Source organism: Artemia sp. Qi Xiang Cuo, chromosome 16 (genome assembly GCF_049724085.1).
Source record: "Artemia sp. Qi Xiang Cuo chromosome 16, ASM4972408v1, whole genome shotgun sequence".
In the NCBI taxonomy this organism is placed as follows: domain Eukaryota; kingdom Metazoa; phylum Arthropoda; class Branchiopoda; order Anostraca; family Artemiidae; genus Artemia; species Artemia sp. Qi Xiang Cuo.
This window is the reverse complement of record NC_142809.1, coordinates 7,402,786-7,429,792: the sequence shown is the minus strand read 5'-3', so window position 1 is coordinate 7,429,792 and position 27,007 is coordinate 7,402,786. Positions and strand designations below refer to the sequence as shown.

At 35.6% G+C, this 27,007-nt stretch overlaps 1 protein-coding gene across 1 annotated transcript in view; it reads left to right on the top strand.

The window, feature by feature from the left end:
* The window catches only part of LOC148942519 (NPC intracellular cholesterol transporter 1-like), a 230,048-nt gene that overhangs the window by 15,271 nt on the left and 187,770 nt on the right, over nt 1-27,007 (top strand). Inside the window, exons 2-3 of the mRNA XM_089102181.1 lie at nt 14,355-14,590; nt 19,876-20,362. Coding sequence (XP_088958307.1) covers nt 14,516-14,590; nt 19,876-20,362 — 562 coding nt within the window. The 5' untranslated portion in view covers nt 14,355-14,515. The remainder of the gene's footprint in view (nt 1-14,354; nt 14,591-19,875; nt 20,363-27,007) is intronic.

Genomic DNA, 27,007 nt, shown 5'->3' with positions numbered 1-27,007 from the left:
TGTAAATATAGACGATGAAAATAGTGGAACGTGACACATTCTGATTGGCTGTAATTGAAAACCCTAGACATTGAGTTCTAGAGTCTAGAACTCAAAGTCTTGGTAAGCACCTTGTCTAGCATGTCTAGCTAAGCACCAAATTATACTTGTGAATGGTCATTGCCTAGACATTGAAGTCTGGCTAGAAATGGGGTTCTAGCTAGGCACACATGTGAACACTGCTTAAACAAATAAAAACAGTCTAACTTTGTACCCTATGCTTCATGTTTTTTTCCAAATTTATGATCACTTTTCTCTTTTTGTTATAGCAAGGTGCACTAGGCAGGGTCATTACTAGCCATAATGTTGGGGGGGGGGGGGTACCAAGAGATTTTACTGACTGTTGTTTTGTCAATAATTAGCTTATATCCATTTCAAATACAATACATAAAATCATTGCACAAGTTGGTAAAACTGCTTTACTTACCAACCAAGATCCAGCTTTTGGTACATATTGTGTCATTATTTTAATGCTGTTCATCTAACCAGATGGAAAATTGTGGCATCATTCATAAAATCATGGCAGGAGTCAGTAAAACCATTGCATTTACCAACCAAGTTTGAAATTCCTGTAGATGACATGTCAGTATTTTTGTTGTCTTTGCTGAACCAAACAAAGAATTTTAGCTGCATCAGAAAGATTGTGGTGCAAAGCACCACAATTTTACTGACTTCTTTTTTTTTTACAGAGTGACCAACAATTTTGGGGGGTCTCCCTTCCCCCATATGTGATGGCCCTGGCGCTAGGGCTTCTGTTTTCAACCCAATATGGATATCTTTGTCTAAGAAAAATAACATCAAGCTGTTCAGATTCAATCCAAGGTACATTCAAAATAGGAAGATGATTCTAATCTGGATATCTTCTCTGACAAATACTCCAACTTCTGTTCCAGGCTATTAAAAAGTTGAAATTTAGAAATTACCTCAAATCACCTTAAATTGCATTGACCAGCAACATAAGGTGGTGTTGAATCTCAGTGAGTCTTCAGTAATAGGGAGTCCAGTATTGTTTGGCAGGATCTTCAGTAATCCAGCAATATCTGCTGATTTTTCTTTGAAAAATACTTGGAATTAGAGAAGCTTTTTAGAAATAGAATCAAAGTTGGTGCAACTTTCTGAAATTTAATGTACTGTGGTTTATTAGATTAAATTTGGTTTAAAAAAAACAATCTACTTTTTTTTATGAAATATTACATTTTCTCTAAAAAAAGGTATGACTAATATCATAACTCCATTTCAGTAAATTGATAGACCTGAGACTTATAAATCAAATGATATAAGTACCATATATTGTTCTTTAGGTACAAAATACAGCTATAGACTTGCTGTAAAATTGCTTGTTTTAGAGGGAATGTATAGCTTATTAATGGAGCCTAGTTGCAAGTGTACAGTTTTAGCTTGATGGTTATCTTTGGAAATGCTGTCCAATCTGGGGCACATGATCTTAAAAGTTAGAATAAAACATCCCAATCTTGGGCAGATTCACAAACAAACAAGTTTTATGGAGAAGAATAATTTTATTTGCAACAAGTTACAGTGATGTAGCTTACATCAAGCATTGCTCTGTAATGTAGGTGCTTCAAAAGACAGAGGAGGAACGTTAAATGCTTTCTAGAGGAATCATCTATGGATTATTCTGGGTACCCTGTGACTGAATATATTTCAAACAGTAAGCTATAAAAAAATGTGGTTGTATCCTGCTTACTAGGGTTATAATAAGAGAAAAGTTGAGATGGCTAGGACATGTTCTGCAGATGAAAAATAACATATTGCCAAAGATTGTTCTTTTTGGCCAATAATCTAGGGCTAAAAAAAGGAGGTTGTCCCTGAATGGGGTGAGAAGAGATTGTAAGAAAGGATTTAAAGAAAAATTGAGACTTCTGGAAGGGTGTAAACAGGGAAGCTTTGAATAGATTGGGGTAGAGGAGGAGTCTATGTGGAGGTGGCTTTGTGTTGCAGTGCAGTTAGTAGTAGTAGTAAACAATTAGTCCCTTGTCTGGCACATTTATGGCAACATTGTTGATACACTCGCCTGATTTTTGAGCAGTACTAACCTTCAAACTGATTATATGTCCAAATTTAATGGTGTTCTTATTGTTAATATAGTGGTTACAGTTGTTTTGATGATTGCAGTTGTAATTATGTAATGTTTAAGACTAAAAAAATTTGAATTTTTCCAGGAAATATTAAAAAATGCCAAAAAAATAGATTTTAAAGACTATAAAATCTAAGTTGTGCGAGATAGCTGATACCTTGCAAATATCAGATGATAGTGTCTTAGTTCTACAATTTTCTATATAGTTTGCTCACACCTGAGCTAAAACAGCAATCTTTCAATAATTCAAAACTCTGTTTGAAGATTTTCAACCTAATAAAACAGGTTCTTGCATGGGTATATGACAATGGACAAGACATGGGCTCACCACTACATAGTTGAATCTAAAAGATTTTCAGCCAAGCAGACAGAAACCTGTGAAATTTGTCTAAAGCAACCAAAGCTTACCCGCCCAGGCTACTCTCTAAAAATTTGGCTCCAACAATTATTGGCTTTCTGCTGACATGATAAAGATGCTCCAGGGGGAGAAATTTGGGTTAAAAAAAAAGATTGCCAAAACTGTGGACCATTATTGGACCAAAGACAAGTTGTTTACATAAAGGGTAGCAAAAAGTTGTTGAGAATTAGAATGAATGTATCACTCTTGAAAGAGAATATGTTGATGAAGAAAGTGAAATTGGGAAAAATCTGTTTCCTTTGTGCAATCAGATCCTTATTGAGTGATGGGTTATATATGCTGTAAAAGCTCAAAGAAGGTTCTTTCACTATTGCGGATAGAACTACACACCCTAGCTTCTTTCTTATCAGTACAACTTCATTAGAATTTCTCTTTATGGTACTTCTACTTTAATCCAAATTTCATTGATAATTTTGCTAAATTACTTGGAATATCCATATTTTGGTTTCAGTTTGTGTCCTATTCTGAACAAAACATTATAATTGTACAATTGTCAGGCCTACTAAATTCATTCAGAAAATTTCAGAGTTGCTTCCACTACTCATCAGCCCCCTCCCCTGCTGTTGCCTGGATATAGCCATAGGCTAAGATAGGTATACTAATTTGCAATTTGTTACAGTATAAGTTTCTGTTTGGCTGTAGACAAAGGTGTAATATAGGGCATAAATTGGATAGGAAAAAGAATGAAGTATTCTACTCTCCATTTAATGCTCTTCTCAAAAGGTTGTAATCACTGCTGTTTTTATTGCATCCCTGCCACCCATCTCTATTTGGCCAGGTATAACCCAGGGCTATATACAAAGTTTACAGATTTTATCATTATCTGTTGTGCTTATTTTTCAGCAACAGCGTTTTGTAAAGGGACTATATCTGAGCCCATTGTGCGTGTTTGGGGGGGGGGGGGACTTCATATCCAATGGTAGCAATTATTATATTTGGAAAGAACATAGAATGGAGAATCTAATGGTGTATATTCCTTGTTTTCTATTAGATTTATGTCCCTGACTTAACATTTACCCAGCTCAGTTGCTGAATTGCAACTTGTTGTTTAACACAACTTGTTGTTTATTGAATTGTTGTTGAATAAATCTTATTGAATTGCAACTAGCTGTTTAAAACAAACAAGGATTGATTTGTCATTGGGTTTATAGAAATGTATCAGTTCCTGGCTTTTTACCTTTATACCAACACTGTGTTAATAGAATACTTCCTACTGCTGGAGTGCAGTGGTGTAATTTAGGGTAAGGGGGCAGCTAGGGCTCTAGCCCTCCCCCTTTATTGTAGGAGGGTTCCCAAATCAGTAGTCAATGTTTATGTTGATTGAAATTCAACTATAGCAAATATTGTATGTATAAGAATATTTTTTAGAAAAATTATTTCAAAAATAGACATGAATACCTTAAGTCACACTTGCTGACAATTGGAGAATCCTTTGGTTGCTAGTTGGAGAAGATAGCCAACTTGTCAGTCAAGTCCCAAACTGTTTGCCTGGGCTCATTGGACAATTCCTTGTCAACTGATATTTTAAATGAACCAATAGTGGAAGAAGAAACTGTATGCTTGTCTAACAAGTTTCACCACTCAGTTGGAAAAGAAATTGCCATGGAGCCTTATATTGGTGTTCTTCTTTGGGATTGACTTTTCATGGCTGAACAGCTCAAATGCAATAATCCTCTCTCTTGTAGGAAAATGCTGCTGTGGGTGTTTTCAATTTAACAAGCAGGGAGGGGTAAGAAATGTTTAAGAAACCTTTCATGAATTTTGCTGTATACCTCTGAACTCATTCTAGGGTTTCTTGGTCAGATTTATTAATCTGATTTATGATTTCTTAATTAGGTTAATTTTTTGTAATTATTATAATTTGGTGAGATTTATTTATTATAATTAGGAGAGATTTATTATGATTTATTAATTCGGTTGGCAATTCACATACCAATCTCTAGTGTAGGTTGAATCAATCCTTTAATAAGATTAATCAGAAAAACCTTTTTCACAAAATAAGTTTAAAAAAAAAGTAAAGAACTCCATTAAACCCAAAAATGAACAAAAATAGAATAAAATAATCCACCAAGGACACAACTACCGCAATTCAGTATCAATAAATAAATGAAACACAAAACAAACAGAAATTCAAACAAGTCAAACTCAAAACAAACAGAAATTCATCAGAGTAGGGTTTTAAACCCTATGCTTTCTAAAAGCCAGAATATAATTTGTGCTTTACTGAGAAAAATTCAAATGAATTTACTGAAAAGAATGTTCATTTTCAATTTAATTTGCACATGCTGATATTTATTCCTTAAAATCTTAATTGATTTTTGATTTCTTAAAGTTATAAAAGTGAAAACATTTAAAAGAATTTTTTTCAGTAAAGTACAAATTATATTCCGGCTTTTAGAAAGCATAAGGTTTAGAAACCTACTCAGATTAATTTCTGCTCGATTTGAGTTTGATTTATTTTAATTTCTGTTTGTTTTGGGTTTCATTTATTTATTGATACTCATTTGTGGTAATTGTATGCTTGGTAGATTATATGATTTTATATTTGTTCATTTTTGGTTTAATGGAGTTCTTTACTTTCTTTTTTGAAAAACTTATTTTGTGCAAAAAGTTTTTTTGATTAATTTCTGTCCGTTTTGAATTGACATAGTCTTTTTCAGGGAGAAAGACTGAGCCACTTCTGAAGTTAAACAACCATCCCTTCCATAATAACCTTTAATACCCCCTGGGCATAACTTAAAACCCTTGCCCCTAATCTCTGGGGTTTGTTTCAAAATTTCCATTGGACGCATTTCGGGACAATATGACATGTGTGTAGGGGAGAGAGGGTAGCTGCCCTCTGATCACTTTGACTCTTAAAAAGGGCCTAGAGCGTCTGATTACCAATCCAATGAGCCCCCTTTGAAGTTTATATGACCACACTTTCTATAAAAACCCTATATGTCCCCAGGGTAAAACTTACAGTCCTTGCCCTGAGGGCTGGGGGGATTTGTTATCCTCAATGACATAATTTCCAGACCTTTCTGATAGGTTTAACAAAATGGCTATATCCAAATTTTTGATTGGAAGTGTTTGAGGAAATGATAGGCATGGAGGTAGACATTTGCCCTCTGATCACTTTCAACTAATAAAAAAGGTACTAGTCCTCTTAGTTTCCAATCGAATGAGCCCTTTTTGAAGCTTCTACGATACAAATTTCTATAAATACGTTAAATGCCCCAAGGTCATGACTTACGACCCTTGTCCTGAGGGCTTTTTGGGGAGGTTTGTCATTTTCAAAGACATGCTTTCCAGACCTTTCAACTACTTTGAACAAAATGGCCATATCAGAATGTTGATCGGAAATGATGGGTGGGAGGGGGGGGGGTTGATTCTTCATCTGATTACTTTTGCTATTAAAAAGGGCAATAGCCCTCTCAATTTCCAATCGAAAGAGCCTTTTTTAAGTTTTTACAACAACACTTTATATATGACATTACATGCCCCCAGGGCATAACTTACAACCTTAGCCCTGAGGGCTGTGGGGGTTTGTCATACTCAAAAACATCATTTCCGGACCCTTCAACTACGTTCAACAAAATTGCCATATCAAAATGTTGTTCGGAAGTGTTTGGGAAAATGATGTTTATGGGGGGGGACATTCGCCCTCCGATCGCTTTTGATTATTAATAAGGGCACTAGCCCTCTCAATTCCCAATAATAAAAACCTTATATTCCCCTAGGGCATAACTTAGAATCCTTGCCCTGAGGGTTGTGGGGGGTGGGGGTTGTCATTCTCAAAGACCTAATTTCCAGAACTTGAAACTACATTAAACAAAATGACCGTCTCAAAATTTTGATTGAATGTGTTTGGGGAAATGGTGGCTGTGAGAGGGGGTTAGTTGCTCTCCATTCAATTTTGACTATTGAAAAGGGTACTAACCCTTTTTGAAGTTTCTACAACAACACTTTCTATAAAAAACCTTATATGCCCCCGGGGCATAACTTACAACCCTTGCCCTGAGGGCTGTGGGGGGGGGGGGGGTTGTAATCTTCAAAGACCTAGTTTCCAGAACTTTCAAGTACGTTGAAAAAAAATGCCTATCTCAAAATTTTGATTGGAGGTGTTTGGGGAAATGGTGGGTGTGAGAGGGGGGTTAGTTGCCCTCCAATCACTTTCGACTTTTAAAAAGGGCACTAGCCCTTTAAATTTCCAATCAAGTGAGCCCATTTTCAAGTTTCTATGACAAAGCTTTCAATAAAAACCTTATATGCCCCCGAGGGCATAACTTACAACCTCAGCCCTCCGGGCTCGGGGGGAGTGTCTATCTGAAAACAAAATGGCTATTTGAAAAAGTCGATTCGATGTGTTCGGGAGAACGGTGGGCATTAGCGGTAGACTGATTAACCTCCAGTCTTTGTCGACTATTAAAGATAACTATTTTTCTCTCAATTTTCAATTAAATGAGCCCCTTTCGAAGTGCCTTCAACAAAACTATCTATAAAAACTTTATGAGCCCTCACGATATAGTCCAAAGTCTTTACCCTTAGGACTCTTAGGAGTTTGTTCTCCTCAACTGCATAATTTCTGGAACTCCCAACTATGTTGAACAAAATGGTTATATCAATACTTTGATTGGATGTGTTTTGGGAAACGGTGGATATGAGAGGGGGGTTAGTTGCTCTGCATTCAGTTTCGACTATTAAAAGGGTACTAGCCCTTTCAATTTCCCATCAATTGAGCTCTTTTTAGTTTCTACGACATAACTTTCCATAAAAACCTTATATGCCTCCAGGGCATACAACCCTTGCCCTGAGGGTTGTGGGGTGGGGGGGTTATTATCCTCAAAGACCTAATTTCCAGAACTTTCAACTATGTCGAACAAAATGAATATCTCAAAATTTTGATTGGATGTATTTGGGGAAATAGTGGGCAAGAGAGGGGGGTTAGTTGCCCTCCAATTACTTTATACTATTGAAAAGGTCACTTAGCCATTTTAATTTCCAATCGAATAAGCCCTTTTTGAAGTTTCTATGACAACGCTTTCTATAAAAACCTTATATGCCCCAGGACATAACTTACATCCCTTGCCCTGAGGGCTGTGGAGGGGGGGGGATATGGGTTGCCATCCTTAAAGACCTAATTTCCATAACTTTCAACTACGTTGAACAAAATGGCTTTCTAAAAAATTAGATTGGATGTGTTTGGGGAAAAGGTAGGCGTGAGAGGGGGGTTTGTTGCCCTCTAATACGTTTCGACTATTAAACGGAGCACTAGCACTTTGAATTTACGATTAATAAAGCTCTTTTTCAAGTTTCTACGTAAAAGCTTTCAATTAAAACCTTATTTGCCCCCTGGTCATAACATATAACCCTTGCCCTGAAGACTGGGGTGAGTGTCCTGCTCAAACATATAATTTCCAGAATTCTCAACTGCTTTGAACAAAATGGCTATCTAAAAATTTTGGTTGGATGTGTTTGGAGAAATCGTGGGCGTGAAAGGGGTGTTAGCTGCATTCCTATTACTTTTGACTATTAAAAAGGGCACTAGCCATCCCAATTTCAAATCGAACGCGCCCTTTTCCAAGTTTCTACGACAACGATTTCTATGAAAACCTTATATGCCCCCAGGGCATAACTTATAACCCTTGTCCTTAGGGCTGTGGGGGGGTTTGTCATTCTCAAAGACCTAATTTTCAGAACTTTCAACTACGTTGAACAAAAGGGCTACCTCAAAATTTTGATTGGATGTGTTGGGGGAAAAGTTGGGCGTGAGAGGGGGGTTAGTTGCCCTCCAATCACTTTTGACTATTGAAAAGGGCACAAGCCACTCCAATTTCGAATCGAATGAGCCCTTTTCGAAGTTTCTACGACAACTCCTTCGATATATGAGTAGAGTTCAAAACCCCTATGCTTTCTAAAAGCCAGAATATAATTTTTACTTTACTGAAAAAAATCAAATGAGTTTACTGAAAAAAAATGTGCATTGTCAGTTTAATATATATATGCTGATATTTATTCATTAAAACCTTAATTAATTTTTGATTTCTTAAAGTTACAAAAGTGAAAATATTTCAAAGAATTGTCAAACAGTTCGTGGTAACGAACTGTAAGTAAGGAGCGACCCGGCTCAATGGTAACCGAAACTCTAGAAAATGGTATTTTGATACAAATAGATACATCAAAAGAATCAGATTTTAATGCTGATTTCAAATATATAAGTTTCATCAAGTTTTATTCTTCCCTTCAAAAGTTAGGAGCCTGAGAAAATTTGGCAGATTTTCGAAAAAAGGGGGAAAGACCCCTTAGAAGTTATAGAACCTTAATGAAAATCACACCATCATATTCCGCGTATCAGAGAACCCTACTGTAGAGGTTTCAAGCTCCCATCTACAAAAATGTGGAATTTTGCATTTTTTGCCAGAAGAAAGATCACGGGTGCGTGTTTATTTGTTTGTTTGTTTGTTTGTTTTTTTTTCCCAGGGGTGATCGTATCGAACCAGTTGTCCTAGAATATCGTGGAAGGGCTCATTGGAATGAAAATTAAAAGTTCTAGTGCGTTTTTTAAGTGACCAAAAAAATGGAGGGAAACTAGGCCCCCTCCCACGCTTATTTTTTTCCCAAAGTCACCGATCAAAATTTTGAGATAGCCATTTTGTTCAGCATGTTCGAAAATATAAAAGGTATGTCTTTCAGGATGACTTAATCCCCCGAACTTCCCGGGGGAGGGCTGAAAGTTATGAACTTTACCCAATGTTAACATAAAGTATTGGTTATTTGGAAGTATACAGACGTTTTCAGGGGAGATTTTTCCTGGTAGTGGGGAGGTGGATGGGGCAGAGGTGATGTGGGAGGATCTTTCCATGAAGTAAGTTTTCATGGGGGAAGGGACATTGCTAGGATGGGGACGCCTGACTTTCCAGCATTATTTAAAAGAAGATCATTAATTTAATATAAAAAAACAAGTATTTCAATTGCAACAGCAGCAACGTCGAAACTTTAAAGAAACAGAAAATATTACATATATAATTGGGTTCACCCCGTAGTCAATGCCTTGCTCTTTAAGCCAAAGATTTTTTAGTACTTTCATAAGAGCTATTTATTCTAATTAACGGCCTTTTTGAATAATCGGTCATTTCTAAAGAATTGGAACAAAATTTGAACTTTCGCTTAAAGAGTAAGGTATTGACTAGGGGGCGAATCCCCTAATAAATGTATTAAAAATATATGAATATAGAAGTTCGTTACGTAAGTTAATTCGTAAGTTACGTATATTTATTACTAATAAAAACGTTCGTAAATAAAATTAAACAAGGTTCGAGAAAGCCATTTAACTAAATAAAAGTAAATTAATATTAAAATTTTGTTTTAATTATTCATGTACGGTTAGCCAAGATCAAAACCTGCATTTATTCAAAAACTTTAAAAAATTAAATAAAAAAAACAAGTTTTTTAAACTGAAAGTAAGGAGCGACATTAAACCTTAAAACGACCAGAAATTATTCTGTATATGAAAGAGACTGTACCCTCCTCAACGCCTCGCTCTTTACGCTAAAGTTTGACTCTGTCTCACAACTTTATTTTTTAAAACAATAAAAAACTTTAGCGTAAAGAGCGAGGCGTTGAAGGGGTAGGCGTGAGAGGGGGGTTTGTTGCACTCTAAATACCTTCCACTCTTAAAAATGGCACTAGCCCTTTGAATTTAAGATAGACACAGTCCTTTTTGAAGTTTCTACGACAAAGCTTTCATAAAAACCTTATTTGCCCCCTGGTCATAACATATAACCCTTGCCCTGAAGACTGGGGTGAGTGTCCTGCTCAAACATATAATTTCCAGAATCCTCAACTGCTTTGAACAAAATGGCTATCTAAGAATTTTGATTGGATGTGTTTGGAGAAATCGTGGGGGTGGAAGGGGTGTTAGTTGCAGTCCTATTACTTTTGGCTATTAAAAAGGGCACTAGCACTTCAAATTTCAAATCCAATGCGCCCTTTTCGGAGTTCCTACGACAGCGCTTTCTATGAAAGGCTTATATTCCCCAGGGTATAACTCATACCCCGTGTCCTAAGGGCTGTGGGGGGGGGGTTGTCATTCTCAAAGTCCTAGTTTCCAGAACATTAAACAATCTGGAACAAAAGGACAATCTCAGAATTTTTATTTGATGTGGTGAAGAAAATGGTGGGCGTGAGAGGGGGGTTAGTTGCCCTCCAATCACTTTTGACTATTAAAAAGGGCCCAAGCCACTCCAATTTCGAATCGAATGAGCCGTTTTGAAGTTTCTACGACAACTCCTTCTACAAGAAGTGTCCTGGTCTAATCCCCCCCCCCCCCCAAAAAAAAAATACATTGTGCCAACATCGTTCTTTACTTTGGCAGCGCTGTTGCGCTGCCTATGATTCGTAGCAATCATACGGTTCCACGGTTTTATTTAAATTATACCCATTTTTTCTCTCTTGAATTCTGTAAACGGAAAAGCAGTGTGGCCTAAGAAATTAATAACGTAATTATACCAAGAGTCTGACTAGCCTTTGTAGGAGCAATCTGAGCATATTTCATTTTTAAATTTATTTCATATTTAAATTTCAGCTATTTGCCTGTAAAAAAAAACAAAAAAACAAAACACAGCAAAATAAATCCCCCTAAATTTTGAAAAAAATATTTTTGACCTCTCCCAATTTTCGTGTATTGATGCCACTATTGTCATTGTCATTGTCAAATTTGCCACTATTGTCAAATAAACGTTAAATTTGCTTTTGTAGTAACCTTTACTAAAGATAAACAGACATCTGTAGTTAAGTGAATCTGTACTATACTGAAAGAACGTAAATACAATTGAAATTTGTGAAGATTTTGCCCTTATAAGCCTAATAAGTTACTTCACAACTGTTTCTGGTGGATGTGAACTTAAAGTCATTTCTATAGTTATTGTAAATTTAGAGGGGTTTACAACCTGGAATATCATCCATGTCTTACTATCTTAAGCCAGATTGAACTTACAGATAGGGAAAGTGCTATGTAAAGCTTCTGGCTTTTTAATTTTAAAAAAATGTACTTTAAATCTTTAATATGATTGATCAATCACTTAGAAGCTGAACAGTATCCAACTTAAAAAATTACGAGTGATAAAATACTTGCAGTGTAGTCTTATGTAACTTTCATCTTTATCAAAAAGTGTGACTATAATGTGCCCTTAGCATTAGACTCATTGCTTTAAAACAGCCTACAAATTCTATTTTTTTTTTAATTTGTAGTTCAATATCTTTCCAGAAATGAGCAGTATTTTTTTCAAAAACTTGGTGAGTTGTAATTGACACACAATTAAAAATATCACTTTATTGAGATATAAACTGTTTTTACATTTTTACTGCTCTGTATTATAAACCAGCTCTGCTTTTAGCTGGATATTCGTGACATAGCCTTTTTTGCTGTTAAACTGTAGGACATAAAAATGAAAACATTTTTTGCCTCCTGTTCATATCTTAAGAATCCGAATTTTTTAAGATTTTTGTTTTGGTTGTTTTCAAAATCATGAAGTTTCCAGGGCAGTACCACAATTTCTTCAGTTTTGCTACGTTCAACCGTGAAAATAAAACGAGCAATATAATTCCCAGAGACACCTTCACCTTCAATGGAAAGCCACATCTTCTTCAGCTGTTGGTTGCCATGTGCTTTTAGCTTATTTTTTGCTTATTTTTTACCCACGTTTCTTTTGTTTAAATTTGGTACTGGTACCAGAAAAATTGCCTACGGATTGTTCTGGATACCCAGCTGACTGACCGTATTTCAAATAGTAGGCTGTACGAAAAATGTGCTTTCATCTCGTTTTCTAGGGCTATAATGAAATAAAGGTTGAGATGGCTAGGGCACGCTCTGCGGATGAAGGATGATAGATTGCCGAAGATTGTCTTTTTCGGCCAACCGTCTATGGCTAAACGGAAAGCAGGCCGTCCTCGTCTGGGGTGGGAGGATGTCATAAAGAAAGATTTGAAATGAGAACTTCCTGGGAGGGTGTAAAGATCCCTAAATTTATGATCCCTCTTTAAGTTTTTATTTATTTTTCTCTGAAGTCTGGTTTTCTTCAGCGCAAGATGACAGTATTACTATCAATCGATATCTGAGATTCAGCCTAATCCATCTGTAACAGACCTTTTTAAAGTTTACTTGCCTTTTTTAGATTGAAAACACGTTGAAAAGCTATGAAAAACATGTCAAAATAGTGAAATTTTCCTATTTTTTAAGAAAGTATACATCATTCGCTAAGAAAAAGTCGAAGTCGCACGTTTGACAGGGAACGTAAACCGAAGCGGCTTGTATCGTCACTATAGGCAATTTTGGAAAGCTCTCTTACAGTATTTCCGGAATAATCATCTTCGGTGGGAGAAATTCTTCATGAGGGAATTTTATACGGGAAAAACTTTCCATTGGTGTTGGGGGGGGGCCGCGAAAATTTTCCGAGGAGGGTGGATTTTCGGCATGGTCCGAAAGACAATAGGAAAAGGGGACATTTTACACTGGGAGAATTTGCCAGAACTCCTATACGAAAGGCCTACGGTTTTATGAAAAATGACAATTTTGCGATCAATCGATAGCTGAGATTCAGCCTGACCGATCTATAAACAGCTTTTCTTGAAATTTGCTTTTCATTTTTTTTTATATTGAAAAACACGTTTTAAAGCTATGAAAAAAATGTCAAAATAGTAAAATTTTTCATATTTTTTAAGAAAGTATGCATCATTCTCTAAGAATAAGTCAAAGTTATATCTTGTAGATTGCGGAATGGACAGGTCTGAAACAAATAAATGCCATTAATGTCCTTTCAGTGCAAGTTACAGCTTTAGGTTTATTGCAAAACCGCATGTTCCAAAGGGAACGTAAACTGACACGGCTTGTCACGTCACTACAGGTGGTTTTGAAAAGCTCTCTTTCACTAGCCTACTTCCGGAATAATCATTTTTGACGGGAGAAATACTCCATAAGGAAATTTTTTGCAGGCGAATTTTTCCAATGACGGGGGGGTTTACGGGAAAATTTTTGAGGAGGGTGGATTTCTGGCATGATTTGAAAAACAATGGGGAAATGAGAAATTTCACGCCATGGGAATTTGCCCGAATTCCTATAATAAAGGCCTACGGTTTTTTGGAAAAGGACAATTTTGCTATCAATCGATAGGTGAAATTCAACTTTATCCATCCATAAACAGATGTTCTTGAAACTAGCTCTGCCTTTTTTTTGTATTGAAAAACACGTTCAAACGGTATGGAAATCGTGCCAAAATAACAAATTTTTTTCAGCAAGTTTACACCGTTCTCTAAGAAGAAGTCGAGGCAATATCATAATGCTAGCTTGCTGAACAGTGGCGTAATTTCGTCAAAATCCTGGGTAGGGCAAACCTGGAGCTAATTTTACCAAATCAAGTGAAAATGACAGTGAAAACTTAAAAATGAGCCATGTAGCACCTTATAAAAAAAGATATACTAAAAAAACTGACTAATTTCTGTGGATGATTGAATTATGATGGCTTATCTTAGTTTTGACAATATTTTCGAATAAACTAAATTTCAGCTGGGGGGAGGCAAATTGGGTCTGGGGGGGAACCGAGATCTGAGAGAGGCAGTTGCCCCCTGCTCTGTAGCACTGAATTTCATAAATATAATGTCCTTTCAGTGCAACTTGCAGGTGAAGACTTGCCGCGAAATCGCGCGTTTCAACGTAAACCGACATAATTCTGTATAGGCGATTTTGAAAACTTTTCTTACAATACTTCCGGAATAATCAAGTTTGATGACGCAAGGAAGTAACGTAATCAATTTCTGTTTCTTTAGGAACCGGTGACTACGGCAGTTCATGTATGATAACAGCTGTGATAAGTAGCCTAGTGTCAAACCTGAGATTAGCTAGTGTTTTATGTGAATTAGTGAAGGAATTGGATATAGAAAATTGGACTGAAAATATTCTATAGAATATAGAATATTGGATATAGAAAATGAGGAAAATTCTATTTTTTGTGATATTATTCTGCCTTGGATATTTTGCTGTTTGTGGAGAAGAGAATCAAGCCGTAAGTTTATTTAATTGTATTTGCTACTCTCAAAGCTCAGCTTTTACTGCCAGCGGATTGTTTTAAGTAAAAGTTAAGAATAGCAAACAAATAAAAGTTCAAATAGGGATAATTCCTTTTATTAGACGGTGAAACATATAGAAAATGTTCTGGATATTTCGATCACGTATAATAAAATCACTGTCTAATAAAAGGTCTTATCCCTATCTGAACTTTTGATACTTCCATATTAGCCAGTACACACTCGAGAAGTGAAGTTAGGTTATTCCTAATGAAATATACCAAATTATGATGAAAATATAATACTTTAGTTTATGTAGCTATATAATTTGGGCTATATATTTGCACATTAGGGTGGGGTGGGGGTAAAGTAACCTAAGCTAACCTTACCCCTCCCCATAATTTGCAAATATATATCCCAAATTATACAAGTCCAATGCATTCTGTCACCCCTCATTTGTCTTAGTGTCTGTGAAACCGGTTTTCTTAGGTCTTAGATTCAGCAAACTTCTCGATTTTGTACTGGCTAATATGGAAGTACCTAACTTTTATTTGTTCGCCATAGAAAGGAAAAAAAAAGTAGGCTACCTATGTTATGAATAGCAGCTCTCCAGGAGGAGACATGCTAGAACAAAAGAGAGACATTTTTAGATTGCTAATTTTATGCTTATTTTATGGTTTGGTTTGTGTTTTTGACAATTCATCCCCATCCCCCCTCTAATGGTCTCATTTAGTCTTAGGCTATGTAAAGAAACTAACCAAAAAAAGATCTCATTCTTGTTTTATAATGTGGTGTAAGTATCAATGAATCGTATTTCCTTGTTTTTCTCATTTTTTATCAGATTTCGTTAGTTTTTTTAGAGCTTTAAAAGTTCTTTATTCTTAGCTTTACTTTTAAAAATTCTTGACTTTACCTTGTTTTATAGACAGCGGTCTCCCCCCGAAATGTTTAGCTGACTCGTAAAAACTAACAAAAATGGAGATAAACAAATTTTGTATGCGTTTTTTGAGTTTATTTTTTTGTAACCCTCCCCCTCCCCGAAATTTTTTTTGAGTAAAACCCCCTCGGAAAAAAAATCCCGGGTACGGCCTTGGGGCCTACTGATTATGGCGATGGAGGGAAAGGGGTAAGAATACATACACAAAGAATAAGGATAAAGACTCTCCAGAGCCATTGTGGGCACATAGGGTGTCGAATCCACGTTTCAATCGCCGTTCATTTTTTTACAGGAACAAGTTGCAAGCTTGTCCCCCAACCTTGCTGTGTCGGGGCTCGAACCCTAGGCCCCGTACTGCCAAGCAGAGCATCAATCAACTGCTACAACAGGCTTAGCTTACGCATGATTGGCCATTAATACAAAATATTTTGAACTTTGCACAACCAATAACCTTTTTAGGTACTTATGCTTTAGCTAGTACCCACGCGATATATTGTGCTAAAGGATACTAGTCAAACGGGTATCTGTCAATAGAGAATTGTACCGCAAACCGTGGTTTGTCATTGCGTTTACAATATTTAAACTATTGGTTTTTGGTGTTAGGGGGAAAAAGGTACCTAGGTTTGGTTAGGTTATGTATTTAATATATGCTATGCTTTACCCCCACCCCCTAATGTGCAAATATATAGCCCAAATTTGTTTCTAAGCTATTATATTTTCATCATATTTTGTTTCATTTCATTAGCATTAACCAAACTTGACTTCTCGCGTGGGTACCAGCTAATGCATAAGTACCCCTTTTTGTAAATAATAATAAAAGTTTGGATATTTCAGCTTCACGCCCAGAAGACTTTATTAATGAGGAAAAGAGAAAGAAACAAATTTAGTAAAACAACATTAACGCAAAATTATAAAAAAGCACGAGCGCTGAAGAACCAAAATACAAAAGATATTAACATTTCATAAAATATAGTTATCATTTCTATTCGTTTTTCTTTCTTTATTCTTGTTCAGTGTTTATTTTTTTTTCTCATTTTTTGTGTTAATGTGTTTAAGCTACCGTATTTGATTTTGTTTTTTCTCTCTTTCCTTTGTTTCATGTCGATAAATGCTTCTGGTATATGTTAGGACTTTCTTTAAAATATTCAAATATAAAATAAATATAAAAATATTTAAAATATAAAAACATATAAATATAAAATATTTATAATTTTTCTTTAAAATATTCCCGCTCGAGTAAAGTCCTTTCTTTAAAGTATTGCCAAAATATTCGAATATTCTTTATTATTTAAAAAAAAAAGTTTTCTTTTGTTTTTACAAAGTTCACTGTTTTACCACGAAACTTAAATTCTTTTTCAATATTTTCATTTCATTCATTTAAATATTTCAATCATTTCATTTCAATATTTTCTTTTCATTTTAATTATTTTTGTAAAATGTGGATGATTAGAGATATTCCCTGGCGTTTAATTTAACTTAGGCTTTTATTTTCAACAGCTGAGACTTCAGCTGTTGAATTGTATTCTTGCCTTTTTGTGCATGATTTCACTTTCTAGTACTATCTTTCAGATTCTTTTTATGTTCAATAAATCGGTTATGTAACTTGCTATTGGCAATGGGTTATACGTTCGTAAAACTCAAAGCTGTTCTAAATTTGTTATTTTTCATAAACTCTCACTAAAAAAAGCTAGGCAATAATAAGCTGTGACAGTTGTATGAAAAAAGACCAGATGTTTTTTTTCAAGTCCCATTATGGTGAAAAACCTGAATCATCATTGTTCTGACCTCCGCCGAAACCCAGTAAAGAACGCATTGTAGCCCATAATAACTGAAATCCCTAGTAAAAGTTATGCTATCGAGCTTGGACGTCTCCTCAAGATCAGGGGCATAATTTTCTGTGGGGGAGGGCAGGCCTGATCCAGGATTTTTTTAGGGGGGGGGTGCAAAATAGGTTTATCCGATAAACTTGCGTTAGGAGCAAGTTTAATTAACGCAATTTTGTGTTAATTAAGTAAACTACACTATTTTAGACTACGTTAGGGGGGCGTCACCCCCCTGGATCCGCCACTAGGGAAGGGTGCAACTTCCCCCCTGCATCTACAGAAACGGATCAATTTTTTTTTACTGTATATTTACGTTCATGGTACTATATGGCTCATTTTTTCAGTTTTCACGGTTATTTTACTTGATTTTGGAAAATTGGCTCCACCTTTGCCCTCCCCAGGATTTTGACGAAATTACGCCACTACTCATGATGGGAAAGACTGCGTCCCTAGAGTAATTTTATTTAACGGTTTGAAAGGGGAAAGTCGCATGGGTACCAGTCGGGGCGATTATCCCCCTAAATTTCGAAAACACCTTTTTCGGCATCTCCATTGAAACAATAGAAACACTGCCCCCCCCCCCCCCGAAATTTAGAAAAATGCCTTTTTTTGTATCTCCATTGAAAAAAACCCCCCTTGAGGAAGCAGATCGGCAGAAACCTCAAATTAGGGCTGCATAAGAAAAAATGGCTTTGGCCTATTTGCTGGCAGAATGGTAGCTGTTGATTGTGTCAAATCTCATTGGTAAATTATTTTTTAGATCACACTGCTTCTCGAGTCATGTTTTATCCATGATTATATTATCAGTGAACTATGATCATTATATTCATGGTGAAAAATTTTGAAAAATTTATGTGCATAAAAATTTTTTAATTGTACCTCCTAACACTTATGCAATCATGCTTCTTAGATAGCTTGGTCATGTTCCTCAAACAGTTCGCGGTAAACGAACTATAAGTAAGGGGCTACTCGGCCCAATAGTAACCAAAACTCCAAAAAAGCGAGTTTTAACTTTGAACATCAAAAGATTTGGTTTTTGAGTTAGGTCATATAGTTCATTAAGTTTAATATTGCCCATTAAATCTACATGCCTGAGAAAATTTGCCTGATATTTGAGAAAGGGGGAAACATGCCAAAAAATTCAAGCGATATTAATGAAAACAACACAATCAGATTCAGCATATCAGAAAACCTTGGTGTATAGGTTTCAAGCTCCTATCTACAAAAATGTGGAGTTTTGTATTTTTGGCCAGAAGAAAGTTTTTTTTTTCGTTTTTTCGCAGGGGTAATCGTATCGAACCAATGGTACTAGAAGATCGGGAGATGGCTCATTCGAACGAAAATTAAAAGTTTTATTGCTCTTTTGAATTGCCCAAAAGGATCGGAGGGCAACTAGCCCCCCCCCCTCAGGCCTATTTTTTTCCCAAAGTTGGTTCAAAACTAGCAATAAGTGTTCTTTGGAACTTTTCGATTTTTCTGAAGGACTTTGTCAAATTTGCCCCTTAACTTTTGGTGTATAACCTATCTTATAACCAATAACCCAGTTGATGAAATCTTTCCAGCCTTAAAAGTGAGAAAGCGTTAGAGGTAGAACTTGAAAACAACTTTCCGGGACCTAATTGAGCTATAGCCTATATCCATTTTCAAAACTTGTATTCACGTAGCGATGCACTCAAGAAACATCATTGACATAGAGGTGGGAAGAGACATAAACTTGAAAGTATCTGCTCATGTCCTAATCTGTGACATATATCTATTTCAGAAAGTTTAGAATCCATTTCTGAAAGGACATATCCCTATTCCTGAAATTTTCGGGAATTGACATAATAGCCAAAATAATGTTGTATCTATTCATTACAATAATGTTGTATCTATACGTTAACTGAAGATAAAGGTGGTAGCGCACATTACTATTTCTGACAAAACAGTGCAGTTCTTGATGAATGGAGAAGAAAGGTCCCATTCGTCTCATGATCTTAATGCAACCACCCAATGCAAGGTAAAGTCTATGGGCATGGGCCCAATGTTAAGTTATGAACCCAATGTGGTCTGCTGATCGTATAGATTGAAACTCCCTGCATGATTCCGGTTGAAACCTGGTGCAAGATGCCTGCTAAAGAAATTGGCGGTTGACAGTCTTCCAGCGTTGGGGGACTGAAACACGACTCCATGAAAAGCCGTGACCATACTATTTTCATGAAATGCAATAAAACGTGTTAAAACTTTTGGAAACTGGAATTTTTTGCATCTCTTTACTCTCAGTTCAAGTAACGACATTCAATTGACCATTTGTTCCTTAACGTCGTTTAGCACAACATTTGTTATTTGAAATAATGCGTGTCATACTAGTTCATAATTGTATATCCCCTTTCACCAAAATTGTTTTCAATAGCCTGACTAGAATCCGAAAATATTCCCTTTTTCTTTATTAATTTTTTCCTCTTGTGATCCATATTTTGTTAACTTCTTTTTTATTTCTATTTTATTCTTTTTACATGGAAATACATTATTTTCAATCTTATAGGTAAATACTAAAGCACATCTCCCGTCCTTGTCACCAGAAAATGATTTAGAATCTGACCTGGAAATTAACACAACAATCTTACCATCGTCATCTTTACATGCATTTGACGAGTCTCACCAAGTTGGTGTATACAACACCAACAACCATGGAAGTGGTGATCATCATAACATTGATGATCATGTGGTCAAAATTCACAGTGCTGATCATTTAGAAATTGATGATCCCGAATATAATAGTCACTACGATTACGAACATAATGGAGTTCATGAAGATTATGGAGACTACGGAGAAGCAGGAGAAGCCATGGTTGACTTCCATCATCCCGTGATGGACATTCCGGTGAAAGAAGGAGATGGTCATTGTATTTGGTATGGTGTTCATGGTGACAAGTATAATGTGAAGTATGATGGGTATGGAGTTCCATTGGAAAAGGGAGAAGCTGTTGAAAAGCTGTCTCAAGTTTGTCCAGAGCTGTATTCAGACTTAGGTAATATTGTGTTGTTTTTTCTTCTTTTAATTTTTTGCCTTTGAAATTTCTGAAGGTAACTTACCAAGAAAGGATGTTATATTACGGTGCATTCTCAGTATGAAATAGTTTATTGAAAGCTAAGTTTATACAGAATTTAGTAAAGTCACTCCAGCAAAAATAACCAACCGACTTCGCTATGGAAGCTCTGGCATGTCTGGTTGAAAGTGAAAGACTCAGAAAGTTCCTCGTAAATTTCTTATGAACGCCTTTTAGCGCCTTTTTAATTGTAATACAAATAGAACGTTTTTCGGTGTTTCACAGTTAATAACTCAACTTTAAAACCAGAAGCGTTCATTGAATTAAACAAAACTTTGCCGGCCGGAGAAACGAATTCTTCTACTCTGATTTGAACCAAAGGTGAGCTGATTCGTCTATGTGAAGGCATTTTATTTTGGACGAAGTTATGTTTGGCTGCTGAAGATAATTCGAGGCACGTCAGAACCTAGCTTAAATCAGCATTCTGTTGACTTTTCCAGAACGAATATGACAAGGTGTTTGAAGCTAGGTAATATAACTAGCATCAGATCAAGTCCAGCATAGAACCTCTTGCCGTTTGCTGTTACTTCGTATGGGATGTTTAAAGAGGGAATTATTAGGAAAACCATTTTTAAGACAAACGCCCTTTTGAAAGCTTCTGTATGGCAATTAGACCCTTTGTCCTTTTATCCATTGATCATGTATTTTGTTTAAAAGATGTGCATTTAAGGCTCTTCAATGCCTTAAAGAATCATTCTATCTCGTCCATTACTAGCTTTTTTAGTTTGTGTGGCTAAGCTATTCAGAATTGATTGGGCGGTCTTGCCATAACTTGTATAGCTATGCTAAAAAATCCGAATAAACGACGAAAAAACTAAAAGCCGACACCTTGCTTCTCGAAAATCTTAGAAAAGCCATTTAACTTCTCCCGTTTTGTGTCAGAGATAGAGATATTCAGATTTAATGAAACTTGCATCATTAGGAAGCGTTTTTTCTTCTTTAAGTTGAACCAACCAGAATTTTCTCCTGTAAGTTCAGAAAAGGCCCGTCCATAAAACTATTCTAGTATAAGTGCTTGGAAAACATTAAAAATTGTCTTGATTGATATCTTTGCGGACACATGATGTACATAATTTGTGCTGTACGCACATTGATTAGACAATGTTTCCCTTAACAATTAGTAAAATATTATAGGTGTCCTTTGTTTTAAACTAGCCTCTCGTTAGCTTTTTGAACTGTTGACACATCTAAGATCCCCGAACTGTTGACACATGACATCCACGTCTAAGAGTCAATCTTTACCCAAATTGTTTCGGAAGCTCCCTGTAGTGCTGAGAAAATTTGCTAATGGGTCATTTGTCTATGAGACTGTTAGCCAACGCTGAGATTTGCAAAATGAAACTTTTGGTGTTGAACGTCTTTAACTGCAAACTTTGCAGTTTTTTTTTTTTTTTTTTTTTTTATAGCTATATTTTGCGCGTGTATTTTTCTTTGTTAACACCGTGAAATGCCATAGATATATGCTTACAGGCAAGGCCATACCCAGGCATTTTTTTCAGAGGGGGTTTTACTCAAAGGTTTTTTTCGGGGGGGCGGGGGGTACACAAAAAAAACTCAAAAAACGCATACAAAATTTTTTTATATTCATTTTTGTTACGTAACCAATATCTACTTATAGGGGATTTACTTAAAGTTTCCTTGGAGGTTTCAATAAACCAGCCTTAGAAAATGTGAGCTGAAAATGTATGCGCCTGTTTTTTTGTTAAAAAAGTTTTTTTTTTCAAGCATCAGACTCAGCCCCGTCCCCCCAAAATTCTTATGATTTTCTTATAAGGGTTTGATTATGCGATCTTACCGATCTTAGGTTTTTCTTTTTTTGCAGAGATCTCTGAATATTCGCACTTGGATACGAAATTTAAGGGACGTTAAAGGATTGCTTTGGGGAGGATAGGTGTTTCAAAAATTGAAAATTAAACCACATGTCCAATTTTTTACATTAAGTTCTAAGGCTTGCTTGGGCCTGTCTTTGGTTGGGAAGGGGGGCTCTGGGCATTCCCTCCCGCATCCCCTGGTGTATGTGGTAATGGTTTTACTTTTTTTGCAGAGATCTCTGAATATTCGCACTTGGATACGAAATTTAAGGGACGTTAAAGGATTGCTTTGGGGAGGATAGGTGGTTCAAAAATCGAAAATTAAACCACATGTCCAATTTTTTACATGGGCCTGTCTTTGTTTGGGAAGGGGGGCTCTGGGCATTCCCTCCCGCATCCCCTGGTGTATGTGGTAATGGTGTCAAATTTCATTTTTTCCTCTTTTGTTACGGGTTTTAAGTTATAAATCCTTCTAGCTGTTTAATAAGTGATGGTTTATCTTCCTGTTTCCTCAAAATGCCATGTTGCATTATATAACCATTTTTTTTTATGGGAACTTCCCTTTGGCGTAAATCGTATGGCCTTTTGAAAATTAGTATCCTTGTCGAAAATCGTCGTTTTTTCAATCTCTAAAGAATTTTGAGCTGTTTAGTATTCCACAGCAAAGGTTGCATGTAATCTTCCGTGAATTCTCACAAATTGGATTTTCCAGCTATTAATTTGCTTGAAAACACATTGACTATAGATTGGAATTGCGTTTTTTCTACTTCCTTTTTTTTACTTGTTTTATATTTTCTTCTTATTGTTTGAATTTTGTTGCATGGTTTTTAAAGTGTTTTTTTTTTTAATAACTTGTATTTTTATTTGAATAACTTGTGCAATGCCGCTATATGTCAAATTAAGCCAATTGAGTTATTTGGCATAGTACGCTACCTCTTAAATACATTCACAAGAGAAGAGTGGGGGTATCCTCCTTGGTGATTACTTAAAGCCACCTGTTGGGAAAATATTCTGGAAGTTTTATAAACGTTTTCAAAATCTATGTTGGGTTTAAATTTTTTTTTTTTGGGGGGGGGGCACTGTTTGAGTTCATAAATACGTGTCTAAGCTTTGAGGCTTAGATTACTTTCTCCACCTCGAAAACATTTCCTGATGCCAGCTAAAATTGTATGTCTATCTCACTGTAAATATCCTGTCTACTGTGGTATATCTACACAGAGTTTGGGATATTGCTTTGACGTATATTTTCTATATTAATTTTTAATTACTAAGGAGAGTGAACAAGAAATTTTATTCTTTGAATTGGTTTACAGAAAATTTTACGAAATTGTTTTTCGTAAATTTACATAAATTTTCGTAAGTTTACAAAACCACGTATGTCTTAAAAAATTAGGAAAGATCAGAACCTAATCATAAGACAATAAGTGCGTCCCTATTGTCAAAAAGGGTTATCTGCAATATCTCTGAAATAGCTAATAACATTAAGATTAAATTTCCAAGGAATGTTGAGAAGGAAGATGAACTAAATCAAAAGACACTATGTGTATCCAGATTGTTAAAAACTATACACGCAATATCTAAGAAATAGCAAGGCTATTAAGTCCAAGTTTGCAGGGAATGCACAAGGGAATATTGAAATAAGTCAAAAGACACTATTTGTATCCAGGTTCTCAAAATAGCCTATGTGAGACATTTCAAAAACGGCTAGGGTATTGTATTGAACTTAAAAGGAAAATTGAGAGGGATGTTGAACTCAACCAAAGGCATTATTTGCATCCAGGGTATCAGAATTATATTTTACCCACACCATACCTATCAGACGTCAAAGTCGCACATAAGAAAATTTAAAGAGTTAGAATTAAAGAGAGCTGAGTAATGCCTCTTATATATGTTATTCTCTTATGCCATTGTTATGTATATATAATATTTCGAACATTCTCTCAGCAGGATTCTTTCGATCATATGATCATAAATTGTGCTGAATCAAAATCTTAGTTCAAGAACCGTTCCAAACCTTGATTTCGAATTAAACATCTGATATTTTATTTCTTAAACTAAAAACCTAAAAACCTGGAGAAATATTAGTTAAATTAACCAATAAGAAAATTTTCGCAGTTAAAAACAAACCGAAATTAATTAAAAAAAAACTTTCCGTATAAGAAGTTTTTCAAAGACAATTAAAAAACCATATTGAATTCAGTACAAGCAGAAATATTTGTCTTCTATTGAAAAGTCAATTTTTAAGGAAAAAGACAACCATATGGTATGCGGTAACGCAATTGTTGGTTGCAGCGGGCGCCAAATTTAATAAAAGAATAAACGTGGGCGAAAAGTAAGCTGAAAACCTATGGCTAATCAAACAGTTCGTGGTAACGAACTGTAAGTAAGGAGCGACCCGGCTCAATAGTAACTGAAACTCTAAAAAACGGAATATCGATTTCAATAGATGCATCAAAAGAATGAGAATTTTTATGCTGATTTCAAATATATAAGTTTCATCAAGTTTAGTCCTAACCTTCAAAAGTTAAGTGCCTGAGAAAATTTGCCCTATCTTCTAAAAAAGGGGGAAATACCCTCTAAAAGTCAAAGAACTTTAATGAAGGTCACATAATCAGATCCAGCGTATCAGAGAACCCTACTGTAGTGGTTCCAAGCTTATATCTGCAAAACTTAAATAAAAGCAAATATTTAATAAAAGCAAAATTTAAACAGTCCGCTAATCAAACAGTTCGTGGTAACGAACTGTAAGTAAGGAGCGACCCGGCTCAATGGAGCGACCCGGCTCAATGGTAACCGAAACTCTAAAAAACGGAATATCGATACCAATAGATGCATCAAAAGAATGAGAATTTTTATGCTGATTTCAAATATATAAGTTTCATCAAATTTAATCTTACCCATCAAAAGTTACGCGCCTGAAAAAAATTGGCAGATTTCCGAAAAAAGGGGGAGAGACCCCTCAAAAGTTATACAGCCTTAATTAAATTCATATCATCACATTCAGCTTATCAGAGAACCCTACTGTAGTGTTTTAAAGCTCATATAAAAAAAATTGTGTAATTTTGAATTTTTTTCCAGAAGAAAGAACAGGTTTGGGTTTTTTTTTTTTTTTTTTTTTTTTTTTTTTTTTTTCTCTTCCAGGGGTGATCCTATTGACCCAATAGGCCTAGAATATCGTTGGAGGGCTCATTGGAACGGAAATTAAAAGTTCTAATGCCCTATTTAAGTGACCCAAAAAAATGGAGGGCAACTAGGCCCCCTCCCACGCTCATTTTTTTCCCAAAGTCACCCGATCAAAATTTTGAAATAGCCATTTTGTTCAGCATGGCCGAAAATATTATAACTATGTCTTTTAGGATGACTTAATCCCTCGAAGCCCCCAGGGGAGGGCTTAAAGTTATGAACTTTACCCAATTTTAACTTTTATTTTTGTTTATGGGGAATTATACTGCCTTTTTCAGGTGTATTTTTTTCGGTTAGTGGGGGGTGAGGGTGGGTCGGGGGTTATGTGGGAGGATCTTTTCATGAAGGAAGTTTTCATGGGGGAAGGGAAATGGCTATGAAGGGGGTGCCCGATTTCCCAGCATTATTAAAAAAAAAATTAGAAATTAAATATAAAAAAACAAGTTTTTCAACTGATAGTAAGGAGCAACATCAAAACTTAAAAACGAACAAAAAATATTAGATATAGGATTGGGATCACCTTCTAGTCAATACCTCGCTCTTTAAGCCAAAGATTATTTAGTACTTTCATAAGAGCTATTTATTCTAATTAACGGTCTTTGTGATTAAGGGGTCATTTTTAAAGAATTGGAACAAAATTCGAACTTTAGCTTAAAGAGCAAGGTATTGACTAGGGTTACGTAAGTTAATTTGTAAATTACGTCAGAACCATATTTAGAGACAGCCATTTAGCAAAAGAAAAGTAAAATCTTTATGCGATTTTTTTTTACTCATTCAATGACGGTGAGTCAAAATAAAAGCTGCGTTAAATAAAAAACGATCAGAAATTAAATAAAAAAAAGACAAGTTTTTAAAAATGAAAGTATGGAGTGACATTAAAACTCAAAATGAACAAAAATTATTTTGTATATGAAAGGGGACGTCCCCTCCTCAACGCCTCGCTCTTTACGCAAAAGTTTGACTCTGTCTCACAACTTTATTTTTTAAAACAATAAAAAGCTTTAGCGTAAAGAGCGAGGCGCTGAGGAGGGGGCAGCTCCTTTCATATACGGAATAATTTCTGTTCGGCTTAAGTTCTAATGTTGCTCCTTACTTTCAGTTGAAAAAACCTGTTTTTTTATTTAATCAAACAGTTCGTGGTAGCAAACTGTAGGCAAGGAGCGACCCGGCTTAATAGTAAACGAAAATCTAAAAAACGGGTTATTGATACCAATAGATATATCAAAAGAATCAGATTTCAATGCTGATTTCAAATATATAACTTTCATCAAGTTTAATGCTACCCATCAATAGTTACGCACCTGAGAAAATTTGGCTGATTTTGAAAAAAAGGGGGAAAGAGCCCCTAAAAATTACAAAACATTAATGAAAATCAAACCATCATATTCAGCGTATCAGAAAACCCTATTGTAGAGGTTTCAAGCTCCTATCTGCAAAAATGTGGAATTTTAAATTTTTCGACAGAAGAATGATCACGGATGCGTGTTTATTTGCTTTTTTTTTGTTTTTTGTTTTTTTTCCCCCAGGGGTAATCGTATTGACCCAGCGGTCCTACAATTTTGTGGGAGGGCTC